This window comes from Cyberlindnera jadinii (genome assembly GCF_001661405.1).
Source record: "Cyberlindnera jadinii NRRL Y-1542 unplaced genomic scaffold CYBJAscaffold_1, whole genome shotgun sequence".
In the NCBI taxonomy this organism is placed as follows: domain Eukaryota; kingdom Fungi; phylum Ascomycota; class Saccharomycetes; order Phaffomycetales; family Wickerhamomycetaceae; genus Williopsis; species Williopsis jadinii.
Genome location: NW_017963652.1, coordinates 585,218 through 602,245, shown reverse-complemented (window position 1 = coordinate 602,245; position 17,028 = coordinate 585,218). Strand labels below are relative to the sequence as shown.

The 17,028-nt window shown below is 43.0% G+C and overlaps 9 protein-coding genes across 9 annotated transcripts; 5 read left to right on the top strand and 4 right to left on the bottom strand.

Moving 5' to 3' along the window:
- Positions 1-73: 73 nt before the first annotated feature.
- On the top strand, positions 74-2,349 carry CYBJADRAFT_165347 (uncharacterized protein; the record flags this gene model as incomplete). The annotated part of the gene is made up of 1 exon (XM_020214000.1): positions 74-2,349. A coding segment is annotated over exon 1 (1,829 nt), but the record flags the coding sequence as incomplete, so codon positions are not given.
- Positions 2,350-6,004: 3,655 nt separating this feature from the next.
- Positions 6,005-6,854, top strand: FCF2 (Fcf2p). The gene has a single exon (XM_020213999.1). It carries the CDS (start codon positions 6,027-6,029, stop codon positions 6,687-6,689), a length of 663 nt encoding a protein of 220 aa, XP_020073007.1. The 5' UTR covers positions 6,005-6,026; the 3' UTR covers positions 6,690-6,854.
- A 401-nt stretch (positions 6,855-7,255) lies between these two features.
- Positions 7,256-9,841, top strand: KAP95 (karyopherin beta; the record flags this gene model as incomplete). The annotated part of the gene is made up of 1 exon (XM_020216767.1): positions 7,256-9,841. The coding sequence occupies one exon, from the start codon at positions 7,256-7,258 to the stop codon at positions 9,839-9,841; it is 2,586 nt and encodes an 861-aa protein (XP_020073006.1).
- A 421-nt stretch (positions 9,842-10,262) lies between these two features.
- CYBJADRAFT_170429 (uncharacterized protein) lies at positions 10,263-10,817 on the bottom strand (the record flags this gene model as incomplete). The annotated part of the gene is made up of 1 exon (XM_020216111.1): positions 10,263-10,817. The coding sequence occupies one exon, from the start codon at positions 10,815-10,817 to the stop codon at positions 10,263-10,265; it is 555 nt and encodes a 184-aa protein (XP_020073005.1).
- A 267-nt stretch (positions 10,818-11,084) lies between these two features.
- Positions 11,085-11,922, bottom strand: ATP16 (F1F0 ATP synthase subunit delta). The gene has a single exon (XM_020213998.1). It carries the CDS (start codon positions 11,737-11,739, stop codon positions 11,260-11,262), a length of 480 nt encoding a protein of 159 aa, XP_020073004.1. The 5' UTR covers positions 11,740-11,922; the 3' UTR covers positions 11,085-11,259.
- A 183-nt stretch (positions 11,923-12,105) lies between these two features.
- On the bottom strand, positions 12,106-12,819 carry CAX4 (dolichyldiphosphatase; the record flags this gene model as incomplete). Its single annotated transcript, XM_020212351.1, has 1 exon — positions 12,106-12,819. One exon carries the CDS (start codon positions 12,817-12,819, stop codon positions 12,106-12,108), a length of 714 nt encoding a protein of 237 aa, XP_020073003.1.
- A 90-nt stretch (positions 12,820-12,909) lies between these two features.
- Positions 12,910-13,971, top strand: SAS4 (Sas4p). Its single transcript, XM_020217759.1, has one exon. The coding sequence runs from the start codon at positions 13,000-13,002 to the stop codon at positions 13,858-13,860; it is 861 nt and encodes a 286-aa protein (XP_020073002.1). The 5' UTR covers positions 12,910-12,999; the 3' UTR covers positions 13,861-13,971.
- A 450-nt stretch (positions 13,972-14,421) lies between these two features.
- Positions 14,422-16,221, top strand: NVJ3 (Nvj3p). Its single transcript, XM_020213997.1, has one exon. The coding sequence runs from the start codon at positions 14,754-14,756 to the stop codon at positions 16,155-16,157; it is 1,404 nt and encodes a 467-aa protein (XP_020073001.1). The 5' UTR covers positions 14,422-14,753; the 3' UTR covers positions 16,158-16,221.
- Positions 15,670-16,979, bottom strand: PUS5 (pseudouridine synthase PUS5). Its single transcript, XM_020213996.1, has one exon. The coding sequence runs from the start codon at positions 16,938-16,940 to the stop codon at positions 16,134-16,136; it is 807 nt and encodes a 268-aa protein (XP_020073000.1). The 5' UTR covers positions 16,941-16,979; the 3' UTR covers positions 15,670-16,133.
- Positions 16,980-17,028: the final 49 nt, after the last annotated feature.

The window sequence follows — 17,028 nt, the reverse complement described above, 5'->3', positions numbered from 1 at the left end:
TAAACACACATTAAGTGTACATCAACAATAAACAGTAACATCACATATAACATAACCAATATTTCAAAGCTCCCACCCACCGGGTGTTAGGTTCATTCCATCATTTTATTGCAAGCAATGAGCATTCCAAATACCACTGAGTCTGGTTAGTAACAATGAAGAGTTAAAATAGGTTGAGCTTTTGCTCCTTAATATCATCATCAGAGAGCAAATGAAAACTGACATAGCATCAGATGCGATCCAAAGAATCGAGATAAATTCTACCCATAAACCCATTGCTGTACCGAGCTCGAAGGCTGTGGATGTAAAACTTTCAAAAACAATTGTTTGTGGAGAACTTGATGGAACTTTCCAAGGAACACTGAATGGTGTAGTGTTCCAGGGTCAAATTCAAGGCTCTGGTGAGCCCTTGGAGGAAACTGATGGCATCCGAACCTGTAAAGACACGCTCTCTAAATCCACGAAGAATCTTGGCCTATTGAATATGGCTCTGTCGTTACTTGAAGGCAAGCTGGATTCCTCACTGCCAACGAACACAACTGCGTCGATTTCATACGTTAAACAAACGAATGAGGAGATATTGAAAGAGCAACTCCTAGAGAAGGGCAAAGAGATGAAAGCCATAGTGAAAGAAAAAGACCTAAAGATCAGACACAGAGATAAAAAGATCAAAGACCTGGAAGAAAAGATCAAACATGTGCAAAGTATGATGCAAAATCATCAACCAACCACTTGCGAGTCCTCATCGTCAACAAATCAACCAGCACATGCAAAGAAAGTGCATATTAGGCCTTCAAAGACTCTTCCAAATATTGAAAGTGACGACGAAAATGACTCAGATGATGTGAATCCTCCAGGAAGTCCAGTATCCACCCCCCTTTTATCCTCCAATGAGATTGATGATGATGATGATAATGAATCAGACCTTGAAGCCCAACCAAATCCGGGAAGAACGTTCTTGAATATCATAAAGGACAAGATATACAGGAACCTCTTGAAAAAATTGAAAGTTGGGGCTCGTTTCCAGACTTTTGATGATGCTGAAATGGCTTTATTCATCAAGTTCACAATCTGCAACGGAATATTCTATAAGAATAATAACCATCGAAATGGCATCCATAAGTCCAAAGCAAGATTCACTGTGACCAAATCATATTCTTGTTGCCAATGCGATGTGGTAATAGCGAATGTGCAATATTGCAACTCCCATGGGCAAGTACAGATTAGAAAGATGAATGTTGATCATGACTGTACTATGGACGATATGATCAAAAGACAGAAGAGGCTCATTTTGTCCAAGATCAAGCAGGGAGCAAAAAGAGGGTACAACACCTCCAGGTTATCAGATGGCGAATTTGAAACAATGCTGGCGAAAGAATTCAAAGACGTTGAGAGTAAATATCAATCTTTTGGTTCTGATGTACAACTTCTCAAAAGATACAGCATGTTAACAAATAATGTGTTTCATCAAAAGATTGTTTCCCATATTTTACATCTTGTTGGACTTCACAAGTCCCATATGTTTCTCGAGTCCACCAATGAAAGCAATCAACATCTTGTTGCAAAATTAGAAAAAGATCTAGCACTCAGTACTATTATTGAAATCCTTGGCTTCAACGGAGATCGACGCATCATCGACACCATTAACTCTTTGGTCGGTTTCCAGGCAATTGATCAAGACAGACTTATTGAATCACTGAAAAAAACCATGTCCCGTACAATTCGAACGACAACGATTTATCACGATTCATTCAGTGATGTGGATATAGTGAGCACAGCAATAGCACTCCATAAAGTTGGATGCATCATGGTCGGATTCAATGGAAACAAGATGGCCTTTGAAAATGGTTGGTTTGCTTCTAGTGGAGCTGATATGACAGAATCACTTGAACGAAATCATGCATTGCGTGAAAGTGTTATTGACGATGTGCAAAATCAGGAATGTGTCACCTTCGGTGAACGTGGAGTTCCAATTCCGCTGCCTGATGATGAACCCTTTGAAGTTGAACCAATCAATTGTGACCATGAACTTGATGATGATTTAGAGGCTGAAAGCTCATTGAAAAAAATCAATGACGATGATCTGAAAGCTGAACTAATTGATTCCAGAATTGAAATCCTGAACTCGAAGAATGAGATTGACACCAGTATTCTCGACAGTGTTTATGCTGTCGAGAAAGATAAGATGGTATACTATCTTTCTTCCTTGGAAGAAGAAAACTTCACAGTGCCTCCGGAGCTTACATCAGCCATGGACGAATTTCTGGAGAATAAGAAAGATGATGAAACCTCAGTTGACATGGTGTACTTCCAGAATATTCTCTGTGAAGAACTCAATTTAGAAAAGTCCATTGGAGTGTTGGCTTTGGATGGTACGTTTGTGAAAATCAAGAACGCTCAATCTGATGATAAATTCTCAACCCTTCTGGTCATGAATTGCAAATATGGTAACAACAGGACCGTTCCTTGGGCTTTTGCGTTGTGTCGTAATGAATGTGCGCAATCGTGGACAAACTTTTTAACTGCTTTCAGATCAGCAAATCCATGGTTCGTGGAAAGCATGGTCATAAAGAATTGGACATGTATTACAGATGGTCAAAAGGGAACGCGACTTGCCATCAAGCTAGTTTTCCCTGAAATGACAAACACGATCTGTACTTTCCACCTGAAACAGAGCCTTCTGAAGTGCACTAGTTCCGAATACAAGAAAGCAGCTTCAAAATGGCTGAACACAGCAATCCATAGTCAGCATTCAAATGTGAGAGAAGAAGCTGTTGCAAAGTTGAAAGCCAACTTTGTGACTGATAAAAGAACAAACAAGAATACAACGTTTCATCTAATCTCTACTATGGATCAGATATCTCGCTCTCTTTTGAATGGTACAGCGAATGTCACAATGGATGTTTTCACGTCTAACCAAGTGGAAGTGTTCAATAGTAGAATCAAACGTCTTAGAGGCACAAATAAAATCAACATTATTTTGAATCTGCTGGCTCTGCAACAACTTGATGAAGAATTGACTGTTTATGAACTTTCTGACCTAAATGCCAAGTCGAAAGTTTCCATGACCACTTTGGGTGTTGTTCATGTGAATGTGGCTATTTATCTGTCAAGCATGTTTGAAGTCGATGAGCAAGATGGATTTTATCTTGTGAATTCCAAAAAGGTGTCCTATACTGATGAAGAGCTTCTCAGTTTCATTACACGATGTCATGTTCCACTCAAGAGATCCAAAGAATCATATGTGCCATTCAGAAAGGAATATTTCAAGAGTCTGATGAACAGTGCTGGAGTAATCGTCAAAATTCATGGTGATGATGTTTCGTGTAACCAGTGCAGAGGTGAAGTTAGAGAGTTCACGTATTGTCCTCATGTCTTGGCTGTGCTCTCTAAAATCAACGATTGGAAGTTTGAAAACGACATAGAAAGCTGTATCACAAAGTGGAAAGAGAGTAAAGGTACCAGTAAGTCTGATATCAAATTTTTCGGATATCAAACTCTTGCACCACTTCTTGAAGGAGAATTTCCTCTGTACATTCATTCATCGGTGATCGGTGATCTCTCTGTGGAGAAAATTTGTCAACGATACAAAATTGATGATGTGCGCTCAATGAGACAGGATATTACATCCATCAAGGAGTCACTAATGTCACCTAAAGTCACCAAAGTCACCGAAGTCACCGAAGCCACCAAAGTCACCAAAGTCACCGAAGTCACCAAAACCACCAAAACCACCAAAACCACCACATCGTCTTTAACTGTGGATAGTTTAACAAACAGTTCATTGGAGAATGCATTTATGGAGCACCAACACTTGGAAGCGTCAGATTTTGACAGAAACAAGCCACCCACTAAGACTAAGAAGAGGAAACGAAAGCAAGGAAAAACCGTGGGTGGTCTGAGCCAAAATAAGCGTGTAAACACATAAGAACGTCGGTAAACCACATAAAACTATTCTAGATGATATTTTTTTTGCGATTTGTAGACAGTTCCATCTGAAGCAATGTCCAATATCAGAACAGTAATATGATCTTCCAGCAAAAACAGAATTGAATGTATCCATGGGAGTGATAAAGACTGTATCCAAAGCACTCTCTATGGGGAGTTGGAAGGACTATCTCGCCTAGTATCAACATCAAACATTCAAATTGGCAGGCAAGCACCCCCATCTAACTCAAATAACAACGCTAGTAAAAAACTAATGATGCTCGAAACGATTCTCTTAGAATGTGGAGGGATACATGGTATGAACATGAATACAGACATAGAGAAGATCTTGTCATATATCACCATTGACCCATAAAATGGCAGAATGTGTTCTTAAACAACAAAAAAACAATGGGAGAAAAAAACTTGGGATGTTAGTATTCAAATCAAAAGCACTCAATTCGGTTTGTTCCAATGAAATCAAATACACACCTTTGAGGGAAATGGATCAAAATTAACAAGTGTGATGGAATGGTAACGGACTTGAATAACTAGAAGTCTGGGGAAGTGTGTCGGACTGTATCGAGTACACAGGATTGACAATCTTTGATGCAAGATCCTTGGTTGTAGAGCTGTATGGTTAGTATAACTGATTAATAAAGGCTTGGTTAGCGCTTCAAATTTGACGCTTTTCGACAAAATCAACAACATACCCTAAACTTTGATATCGGAAATGTCCCACGGCGATCGGTACTGCAAGATTGACACTAGATCACCAGTATATGTTTCAAACTAATGATATATCTGTACTTTGGTTAATATCTGTGTTCAAATATCCCTTTCAGGGGTCAGATCAAAACAACAACATACTCAGAAATAACAATACAAAAGGGAATCAGAAGAAAGGAATTCAACATTATAAGTCTCTATGATAATGGGTGATCATTCTCGCCCATATGTTAGTTGTGACTCATCTCAAAGTTGGCTGAGGTTCGAGTAAACGGATTACTTGTTTACAGAATCCAGGATTTAGTAGGAGGAAAATAGTTCCTCAGCAACATTTTGTTGGCGGGAGCCATATATTCAAAACAATAACAACAACAATAACAATAACAAATCGGAATCTAACCGCGTAGCGCGACCGAAGCAACGACGTATGTCCGGGTGTTTTGCTAATCCTATGCGGACCCCAGACCTGTCTTCCGCTAGTAGATCCACTGAAATACCACCAACTAAATAAACCTCTGTAAATGTGCCCTATATATGCTCATTATGATTATCAAAGTATGGTTAATCATTATTGGGGACTTCTATTTAATTTTAAAACATTGATATCAAAGTTCATCTGAAATTAGACAGAATTAATTGGCTGAAAAAGTTACCATGGAGGATATCAATAATAATCAATATTGATTCTCTAACTCACTCTAAATATCTCATTTTCATGTTTTTCATGCTTCATGGAGTATTATAATGAGCCTTATTTGTTAATTGATGCCCCACTTTGTACATTGTCTTGGTGAAGTAATGGTAACTGGTGTGTGGAGATCATACAGAGCACTCAAGAAGTACTGACAAAGAATTAGAATCATCAAAAGGCAGTCTATATTGAGCATGAATGAAATTATACCCACTAAACACATACCATAGATTATTCTCAAGCTTCTTTATACTCTGTATCTTCGTTAAATCTCTCACACTATCCGATGAAGCGTGTCTACTCTGTTGCCTCGACTCCCCAGTCACATGATAGAAACTAAAGATGTTCATTTTATATTCTAAAGGGGGCTAAATAACATAAGGAAAACATGATGATATAGAACTAAATCCCAGCTTTCAAACGAGATAATCCAAGTACGAACTTCCTTAAATACTACCTAACGTATATCATATATATGATAATCCGAGGGTGTTCCCCCGGTTCCTCTTTTTATTTATCACTCGCACCTTGTTGGAGCCGTTAATATTCCGATAGTTTTTCTTTTTTGTTCGGAATTAGCAGCTCATCGCGCAGCGAAGGGAGCAGAGCGAAAGAAAAAAATTCTTCAAGCCAGTTGTTCTGATCAACCAGCTAAATGCAGATAATAAGCCCAACAAAGATGCCTTTATCGCCTATCAGAGAGTCATCCACAGCTCCTAGCGTCATAGAAACAGATGAATACGAAAATCTGGACATCGATGATCTCTTTGCAGAGCTGCAAAAGTCTCATCCAAAGAGTGTAGTGAATGATAAAGAAGAGGACGAGTTTACACAGATTAAGAAGTCCATTGCAAAGCTGCCCAAGATACAGGATACATCTTCTTTGTCTAAGGAGGAAAATGCACACAAAGCTCGGAAGAACGATGGTATAATCAACATTAATGACCCGATAATGCATACCAAGAAGAAGGCATCCGAACAGCCCTCAACTTCAGGTTCCAAGTGGTTTGATATGCCAAAGGGCGAGCTGACAGACTCTGTGAAGAGAGACCTCAAGATCATCCAGATGAGAGCTGCACTGGACCCAAAGAGACACTACAAGAAGGATAAATGGCAAGTACCAGAGTTTTTCCAGATTGGTACGATAGTGGAAGGAAATACAGAGTTCTACTCTGCAAGACTCAAAAACAGAGATCGCCACTCCACGATATTGGAGAGTGTTATGTACGACGACGATACGAAGAAATACTTCAAGAGAAAATACGACGAGATTCAAGTCAAGAAGACCTCTGGTAAAAAGGCACACTACAAGAAGAACAAAGAGGCAAGAAGGAAGTTTTAATCCTCCACAGACCAAGTCACTTCCACCAGAAACTTATACACAGCCATCTTTCCGAGATCTTGCATTGTAGTTTCCACCATAGCACACCCGTTCAGCTCCATAGTCGAATGAAACCCATAGATTTGCCCTATATAAGAAGAATCGAAATTTTACCTGTTGTCGTGACGACCAAATGTTTACCCTCGGAACATACCCTTTTCGGTAAATTACAAACATCACAACATGGTCGGAACTCCCATCCCGCTTGTTGTGTTTTTCTTCCTTTGGCCGAATCAAAAAAACTTCACCGCCAGCAATTCCTCATTCTTTTATACCTTTGTAAACACAGAAGAAGTAGCTTCATCCTACCTGTTTCATACTTCACTGATACTGAATAGTACGTTCTCTACTGTGCTGTATTCATCAGCAGGGCCTGCCTTTGTTCTTTGATTTTGATCTGTGAAGCGGGTGCTGTTGTGCCGTTGTTGCTGTTGTGATACGGATCGAGAGTATACGCCATATGTATCTTCCCCTTGATCCGACTCTTTGATCTTTGAATACTAACGAATCGATACAGACTTACAAAGATGGATATTAGCCAAGTATTGGAGAATGCGATCTTGAACCCAAACGCTCAACAGCGTTCAGAGGCTGAAGCCCAGTTACAGGGCATGGCAAAGGAAAACTTTGTTATGTATCTGGGTCTCTTGACACAGACGTTGGCCAACGTAGCGCTGAAGCCAGAGGTGAGAATTCTTGCTGGTATCACTCTAAAGAACGAGCTCACATCGAAGGACTCTCATAAGAAGAGCGAACAGGCGCAGCGCTGGATCAGTTTGGACACTGCTGCAAAAGCTGAGATCAAGAACGTTGCTCTTTCCTCCTTGCTGACAGATAACGATCGTGTTGCAAATTCTGCAGCACAACTTGTGGCTGCTATTGCTGAAATCGAACTTCCTAGAAAAGAGTGGACTGAGTTGATTGGGCTCATTGTGGAAAACACCAAGCCAGAAAAACCAGAGCACGTGAAGCGTGCTTCTTTATTGACGATTGGTTACATTTGTGAATCTGCTGATCCAAATGACCCAACCATCGTTGCACAGTCCAACGGTATCTTAATTGCTATTGTTCAAGGTGCTCAATCCTCAGAGACTTCTAAAGTGGTTAGACTCACTGCTTTGAATGCACTTGTTGATTCCCTTGAGTTTATCAAGCTGAACTTTGAGCGTGAAGGCGAAAGACATTACATCATGCAAGTGGTTTGTGAAGCTACACAAGCCGATGATAATGAGCTGAAGGCTGCTGCATTTGGTGCTCTTGCTCGTATCATGGCTTTATACTATTCCTATATGAGTGTTTACATGGAAAAAGCCTTGTATGGATTAACTGTTGCTGGTATGCAATCCGAGGATGAGCGTGTTGCTTGTATGGCTGTTGAGTTTTGGAGTACCGTTTGTGAAAATGAGATCGATATCACAATGGAAAAGAACGAATACCCAGATTCTCCTCTGAAATTGTACAACTTTGCCATGTACGCCATTGAAACTATCTTACCAACGTTGTTTCAATTATTGAAAAAGCAAAACGACGACCCAGATGATGATACATGGAACGTTGCCATGGCTGCAGGTGCTTGTTTGACGCTTTTCGCTCAAGATACCGGAAACTACGTTGTTCAACCTACTTTGACTTTTGTCGAACAAAATATTGGGGGTTCCAGTTGGAGAGATCGTGAAGCTGCTGTGATGGCATTCGGTTCTATTCTTGATGGTCCGGATAGAGAACAGTTGAAGGTGTTGATTCAACAGGCTCTCACTCCAATATTAGCTCTTATGTCTGATGAAAATTTGCAAGTTAAAGACACTGTGGCCTGGTGTGTGGGCAGAATTGCTGATTTGCTCATTGATGCCATAAGCATTGATACTGACCTTCCAAGAGTCCTCTCTGCCGTCTCACAAGGTTTGAGAGACCACGGAAAAGTTTCCACAAACTCTTGTTGGACTTTAATCAACATCGTTGAACAGTTGAACGAAACCGCACCAGGTCAAGACACCTCCATTATTTCTCCATACTACAGCGGATTGGTACCAATCTTGTTGGAGATTTCTGCTAGAGGTGATAACGAACACTCTACAAGAGCCGCCTCCTATGAGGCATTGTCCATAATGGTGCAATACTCTGCTAATGATGTGATGGATATTATCAACAACGTTGGCTCTGTTGTTTTACAAAGGATCGATGCCACTACACAACTTCAAGCTCAAGTTCAGACCAATGAGGATAAGGCCAATCTTGAGGAATTACAGGCAAATATTTTAGCTCTGTTGACAAACGTTATTAGAAGAATCGGCCCAGACGTTTCTGGTGTTGCCAATTCTCTGATGGAGTTACTGCTCAAACTACTACAGACCCAGCAGAACTCTGTCATTGAAGAGGATATCTTCATTGCTATATCTGCCCTTGCAGGTGCTGTTGGCCAGAACTTTAACAATTACATGAGTGCCTTCCTACCATTCTTGACCAACGCTTTGAACCAAGTTGACTCTCCAGTTTCTAACACTGCTGTTGGTCTTGTTGCTGATATTTCCCACTCTCTTGGTGAATCTTTCCAACAATACTTTGAAGGTTTAATGAATATCCTTGGTGGTCTGCTTCAAAATCCAAATGTTCGTAAGGAGTTGAAGCCAACTGTGCTATCTGCATTTGGTGACATTGCCACTGCTGTTGGTGCTGGTTTTAAGCCATACCTGGATGTGGTTTTCCGCATTTGCCACGCTGCACAGAACATGGAGCCAGAGAACAGTACGCCAGAAGCTGTTGACTACGTCACCACTGTTCTTGAATCTGTGTTGGACTGTTATGTTGGTATCGTTGGTGGATTGCATGAATGTGCAAATGAAATTTACCCATACGTGGCACAGATTTTCGAACTCTTGAGTGCTGTTCAAAAGGACATTGCATTCATCACTAGTGATAGTGTCAACAGAAGTGCCGTTGGATTAATTGGTGATTTGGCCCAGATGTTCCCAGATGGACGCATCAAAGAGGCATACGCCCAAAGCTGGGTCACTGAATTCATCAAGAGGGTGAGAACCCATCCAGATTTCTCTCAGAGCACCATTGACACTGCTAAATGGGCCAGGGAGCAACAGAAGATTCAGTTGACTTTGTGATTCAACATTGGTTAGCTGAATGACCCCAAGACTGCTATACCAGATGATACTACTTCTCTCACATCATGTTACCCCCATCTCATTTCTCTCATCCTTTTCTCTGCATTTATTTTATACCATCTTCTCTCTCTCTTCCTCTTTTTTTTAATTGTTTCTTCTGTATAGCATCAGCTATCAATATACCCTCTCTTTGACAATGTTTTCTTCTCTTCTTCTGTTTTGTTTTCTTCCTTTTTAGACTATTCACCTCTTGTTGTTTTCTCTGTTTTCTTCACGCCTTTGTTACGACCTCTTCATCTGTTACAGCATTAATAAAATAATCACCAGCACTGTATATAGATATACTGAGTAAGCCCTTGTTCCTCTACATTGGGGATTTTGCATATCTTGATTGAACTAGCTGAGGTTCTGATTATGTGAGCTATATATCCAGATCATTGATCATTGCTTCCAATGCTCTCTCTTCATTCATGATCATCATCTCCAGCTCCAACTCATATGGTGTTAACTTTTCTTCCTCCACCACGGAATCAACCTGCCAATCCTGAACCACATGAGCATCGGCTTCTCTTCGTAGACGCTCGTTGTATCTCTTCTTCTCCTGTGTATCAACAAACTTCCCCATGGTATCCAATCCACCTCTGCGGTCCAACAGCCGTTGGGATCTTCTCTCATCGCGTTCTCTTTTGGTAAAAGGTATGTATTCTTCACCACGTAACGTATACTTCTGACCATGAGATATCATCCTATGCTTAGATCTGTCCTTTAGCGGCGAGGACATCGGCTCTCTGAGACCTTTGTACCTCTCCTGTGCCTTTGATTGTAACTTTTCCATCGTGCTCTGGGGAGGTGATGACACTATGAGATGTGGTTTCGTAGCGTGCTTCCTTACTGGCGAGCTTGGAATCGAGTCCATGGGCACAGTCTGTGTGATTGTATGTGGTGTATTGAGACAGTGAGTATCTTCCGAGTCCATTTCTCCCATTCTACTTGTGTGTGTGCTTCTCTGAGTTGATGCGACATCCATAGTTTCGTGTGTTGTGTAGTTGTTTGTTTACGAAAAGATGTGCGCATCACTACATTAGCAACAACAGCTACAGAGAGTACAATCGAAGGGAAAGTCAATGGCGATGAGCACTCTACAATGGCTGATCTCAATGTATGTAATAGATCGTGGAATATTTCATAATGGCTTTATTTAGTTTTATTTCAATTCAGCCCAAAGAAAAATCTCATCCAGAGAGCCTCCTCTAAAAGAAAAAAGGGCAGGATTCCCCTATTATTCATTCATAATCGTACCTCTCTCTTCTTTCATTCTCTTTTATGTGCCTTTTGTTTTATGTGTCTTTCCGTCTCTCCTCCTTGTTCACTACTGTAGATATAAATGGACTCAACTTTCAGCATCAAGTGCAATTCATCTATTTAGCAATAGCTTGCAAGGCCTCGAGGACCTCAACTTGGATGGAAGCCTCAGCAGCAACGGCCTCATCAGATGAGTTAACGTTCTTCTGGGCCTCGGCCAATTGGGTCTTGATGGCCTCAGCGGAGAAGGCAGAGGCCTCGAATGCCTCAACAGTGGTGATGGACAAGGTGGAGCCTGGCTGAACGGTAGCAAAGCCACCAGCGACAAAGTACTCCTTGATGGAGCCGGAGGACTCGGTGATCTGGACAACACCTGGCTTCAATTGCTCGATGATTGGAACGTGGTTGGCCAAGATACCAAACTCACCAGAGACACCTGGAACGTTCACCTGTGTGACGGTCTCGGATGAAAAGATGGTCTCATGTGGAAGAGCCAAAGAGAGCTTCAAAACGTCAGAGGTGGCAACGTCAGCATAGCTTCTTCTGGCAACAGCTTGAGCGCGAGCAACAGTTCTAAGAGCAGTGGATCTGAACATTATTGTCTAACAATTGATGTGTTGATTGTTGTTTGTTGAGGGTTTGTTGTTCGTGTGGGTGTTTTCGAACGTTTCCCTTTGGTTTTTTTCCCCTTCCCTCCCTGCCGGGTTCGCTCGTTGGAGGATCGCCCACACTGGGAGCGTTTTTTTTTCAAAAATTTTTAGGGGGGACGGGGCAGCAGTGGGCGGACGGGCTCTTTGGGGAAGTTTGTCTTTGTGGCAGGTTCCAGCTGAAAACAGCGCTACGGGTTTTAATTGGGCGGGTATAAGCGCGCGCTACGTGTGTGTTTGACGGTTATGCAGACATTATTACGATTTTTTGTGAGAACGGTAGGGTTTCCCGATTGGGAAGTCTAGATGCAGGCATCACTCAACCTTTGATGAAGAAGAAGATGATGATGGGTGTTGTAGTTGCTGCTGTCTTCTGTTAAGCCATTGGTTGCGTTGTTCAGCTAGCGATTCAGGCTGGAAGAAGCATGTATCCTTCAGGCTCAAGAAATCGCTGATTGACCATGAGAGCACCCAATTGGTGAGACCCGTGGTGCGAGCCATGGTGCCGATGAAGAAGAAGGTGACACCAAGTGAGGAACCGATGCATGTGCCAACAACAACTTGTGGAACGCTATGGTAGTGAAGATACACCCGTGCGAATATCACACTGCACGACACCGTCGCTAAGGCCAGCGTGCCGCAGAGCCTTCTCGTGGTGGTCAGGCCTCTCCATTGTAACCATAGTCGAAGTGTCAAGTACGTGAAGAAGAAGCCCATGAACTGCGCATGCGCACTAGGCATACCGTACCCGGACCTTAGCCCGTTCTGCTGGAACCCTTCGAACACCCTTGGTCTTGGGTGCTTCACATGGTTCTTCACGATGTTATTCAACACGTCGTTGAATACTTGTCCACATGCCATGATACACGGTTCCAATTCCCTCGTCACAATGAACCACGAGAGGTAGAAGCACAGGATGCCGATGGGCAACAGCGATAAACCCGCACAGATAAAGGACAGCGGGTCTGTGGGATCGTAGAGAACGTAGGTGTCATCGAATGGAACCGGCGTCTTTTGTAGCGTCTCCATGTTAGCCTCCAATTGCGTAGCGTGTGTTGTGCTTGTTGTTGTTGATGGTGTGTGTATGATGGCTTGTTTTTCTCATCACCGCGCCAACGACACAGGGCGGGAGACCCATCACCACGATGAGCCACCTCAAAAAGGGTGTGATTGAGCGGTTAGGGCATAGCTGCGGATAGAGGGACGGCGATGTCTGAGCAGACGGAGGTGGAGTCCAAGAGGAAACTTCGGTCGAAAGAAGAGGCCAAAACCATTGATTCTTCGCTGTTCAACTTTGAAGATGACCCACAGGTGATTGATCCCGATGAGCCGATTAGTTGTGTCGGCCATTGCTCAGGTGAAGTGTTGAAGCTGGAAGTAGAAGTCCCCTTCAAGTCTCTGGTGGTCTCGGACGGTATCCAGGAAGCGAAGAATACCAAGAGTGGCAGGAGGTCACTCCGTGCATCTACGCAGGCTAAGAAGTTCACCAGTGATCCTCTCGATGATACGCTATACGAGCTATACCATCGTAGAATGGAGAAAGAGGAGAAGAAGATGCTCAACAGGGATCGTGAGTCCTTCTGCTCGGAGGCAGATAAGCTGAAATGGCAGCTGGACGCGCTGCTACAGAATGACTGGGCCAAATCGTTACCGTCCATAACGTTCATTAGGGACACCAGGGACCAGGAAGAACTCCAGGAGAAACGTGAATGGACAATATCAAGTATAAGGCAACTGCTGGAGAAGTACGAGGACTGGAAGAGAAGAGAGGATCGCGTGTTAGGGAGGGTTAGAGCGCATCTTCTCACTCCCAATGTTGGGAATGGCCACGGTCAGACACATAACAACGGGATAGACTTCAGATTCTATACTGAATCCTTGAACAAGTTTGACTACATAGGTGACAGTGGAACAGACTCCGAAGAGGAAAATATGGATGTTGAAGAGATAAAACAAAGACGGAAGATCAAGAACTGTGGTAAGTTTGGGCCTTCCATAAGGATAAACTTGGGTCATAACAACCAGCTGATAGCACAACCGTTCCAGAAGACAAGGATAGAGAACTCATGATGCGGTGGTTCTCTTCATTTGGAATCCACATTGATCTTTCTCTTTCTTGTTGAACCTGTTGCTGGCGCAGCCATCGATGACGATTCAGCTTCGTCGTGTGTATTCGTGTTCAATTCACGAGATATATTATCCACGTAGTTAACACCTGTTAATACCCTCTGTTCGAATTGATGCAGTGCCTCTATTAGACCCTCAACGCTCGTAGTATCGTAATGAGCATCGATGGTTTCGCCGGGGAGAACAACGTCTCTGCCTATACAGCTCTTCACTTTCACAACACCCTCTTCGCCAAACAGCACCGCATCGATGACCCTATGGAAGATCGATTCCGCTAGGAATATCTCCAAGTTCGTACTATCATGGATCCCCAACCGCTCCTTCAGGTAGTCGTACGTCAATGTCTTTCCAGTGTTAGTAGATAATCCCCACGCCCACAGCAAGAGTCTCAAGATCGGCTCAACTCACGTTACTTCTCAGGCATTCCGAAACGAGCGAGAGCTTGCTTAGCTTCAACAGAGCAAGGGAGCTAAGTTTGACGTATTGTCCCTCTGCTTGCTCCCGATAGTGATGGCACTCTCCAAAGCAGAATAGCTCCACTGTGCGTAGCCATTGCGGCTCTCTTTCGAAGAATTCAGCGTTTGCAGGGTCTTTACGGAGCGAATTGAACCCGAAGGTGGTGTCGTCTTCAAAGCTGTTCAGGATCTTCGTCTTTATTGGTGACTGCGGCATGGTACTCCCCGTCCCCTTCCTGTTGCTACTGACTGTGATGCTGTTAGCAGGGGAAAGCTACACAGAGCTCTAGGCGGGATGTCGGAAAATTTCATGGGAAACGCAGTGCAGTACTATGAGTGTAAACAGAGGGTCCAAAGAGAGGGACGGAAAGAGGGCTGAACATGGCAACCGATGCGCACAGACTCACCAGACAACGCATAGTTAAGCTGACATCAACAGGCAGGGCGAAGAAGTTGGTTCAGTCGAGACCAAGAACTCCTCAGAATGAAACACCACAGCTATCAAAGGATTCCCCGGAGTACCTCAATAGACTGGTGCAACGTGATCTGTTGAAAGGTGCAAGCCAGGCGCATTGTTTAGAGGTGCTCCCTGAATTGACAGGGAGCAAGCGAGTTGACCTGGAGCTGTATGCCCTTATTGGGCTGCTGTTCAGGAATTTTGTCAACAGATGGTATACCTCGCTGACAGATGATGATACTGATTTTGTGAAGGAGTTGATCAAGGTGATCTCTCAAGTGACGAGAGATCTGGAACAGAGGGTGCTACAGGTCGATCTGCTGCAATTGGTATTTGATGATATCCCGGTGGTCTTGGATGAACATTTGCTGGCGTACAGGAAGATCAACAGGGAGTTGGGCTCGTCGTATTTACAATTCGACACCATCGATTCGGCATTTGACTATCTATGTCCTCATAAAGCGTTGGGAAGTGACATTGACGATACTGCAGCAAGAGCGTTGTACCTCAAGTTGCTAACTAAAAACATACTACAGATCCTACTTCCAAAGGAACAGAGGAACTCGCAATTGGTGACGAAGTTCATGAACTCTTTACTCGGTGATATGCTGTTGAACATCATTGTCGATAAGCTGAGCCAACCGTACCAGATATTTGAGATAATAACATTGGTATGTGAGTTATTACTCTCAGAAGAGCCACAAGCTGCAGCCGACACTGCTGAAACAACGTCAAAGGATAGTAACTACGATATATTACAGTCTATGATGTCTTCCTTTAGCCATTTCATTGCATATTCCACGTCGTTAAACACGGGGAATAAGAACGATTATAGGCCAATGGTAACATTGCAGATGGCTCACTTTCTCAATGATCTTTTCTTAGTGAGTAGCTCAAGACCTGTGCTATATGCTACACTCAAGTCCCTCTCACCAATTCTCAAGATGGAGAAAGCCAACCACGTTCTTTGCAACATCTTACAAAATTTGGTGATAAAGCCAATGAGATCAGATCACCTGGTTGCCACGATAATCAAAACATCTCGAAATGTCCTGTTCCCACAGGATGATGAGATGGGACCTCCACGAGTTGAACCAACACCCCAGGAATTTGAAACCATCAGGCAGACGACAAAGGATAAGCTGAAGTTGGTTTGTCGTAAGTATCAACTCATCTCTTATGCCTTGTTAACTACAAACGAAGTTGAACTAGATGATGTGTTGGACGATTTCTTAACCAGCTTAGAACACTTGAGGATTAATGAAAACTTGGTTCTAAGGCTACTGGATCTGGTTGTGACAAGACTATTCCCAGAATTGTGTCAATAGTCCTTGGATCCTTTCAGAGAAGTTTCCCTCTGAATCTATGAATCCATCCCAAAGTTCATGTGCATATTGAACAGGAATGAAGTGCTCTCTCGATGTCTGACCTATCCGTGTCCTTATGAAGCTTGAATGAAGCGCAATTGAACCCCTGAGACCTTCACAACAGTCCTGGGCCCCATAGAGACGGTCGTTCAGTATTGCAGAGTTGAATTCCCTTGCCAATGCTCTCCTTATCTGATGCTTCTTACCTGTTAAGAGTTCTAAGAGTATGAGAGAACGACCCTTGTGGCGTTCACCGGGGATCATAAACTTTGTTGTTTCATGTTGATTGGAATTGTCCTCCACCGGGACCGTAATGACTCCCGTGGTTTCAGTATTGAAGTGAACATTTAAAGAATACTTCAGCTCCTTAGAATTAACCAAAGCAGCATATCTTCTGATGAATGGATACCCATAGTTACCACCCTTTTGTAGATTTCTAGAAAATTTCTGTGCACTAGACTTGTTCCTCGCCATGATTAGCCCTCCACTAACCACCTTGTCCAGCCTGTGAACCGGTCTGAGCGAAGGATCAACCTCCTTGAGCAAGTTGAAGAGACCTTGCTGTCTTCTATGACTCGGTACACGTATATCATCGTTTTGCACCGCCACACCAGGTGCCTTGTTGAACACAACATATTGACTATTGTACGCGATGACTCTAAACAGCTGTTGATACTCCATAGAGCCGAAGCTCAACGGGGGTACCACTTTGCTGCTGAACATTCGACACGGATTCCATAGCATTGTGATGAGTTACCACTCATTCCACAGCAGCTGATTCACCGAGAAAACCATAGCTCGAAGAGTAGTATACATTCATTTCACATGTCAA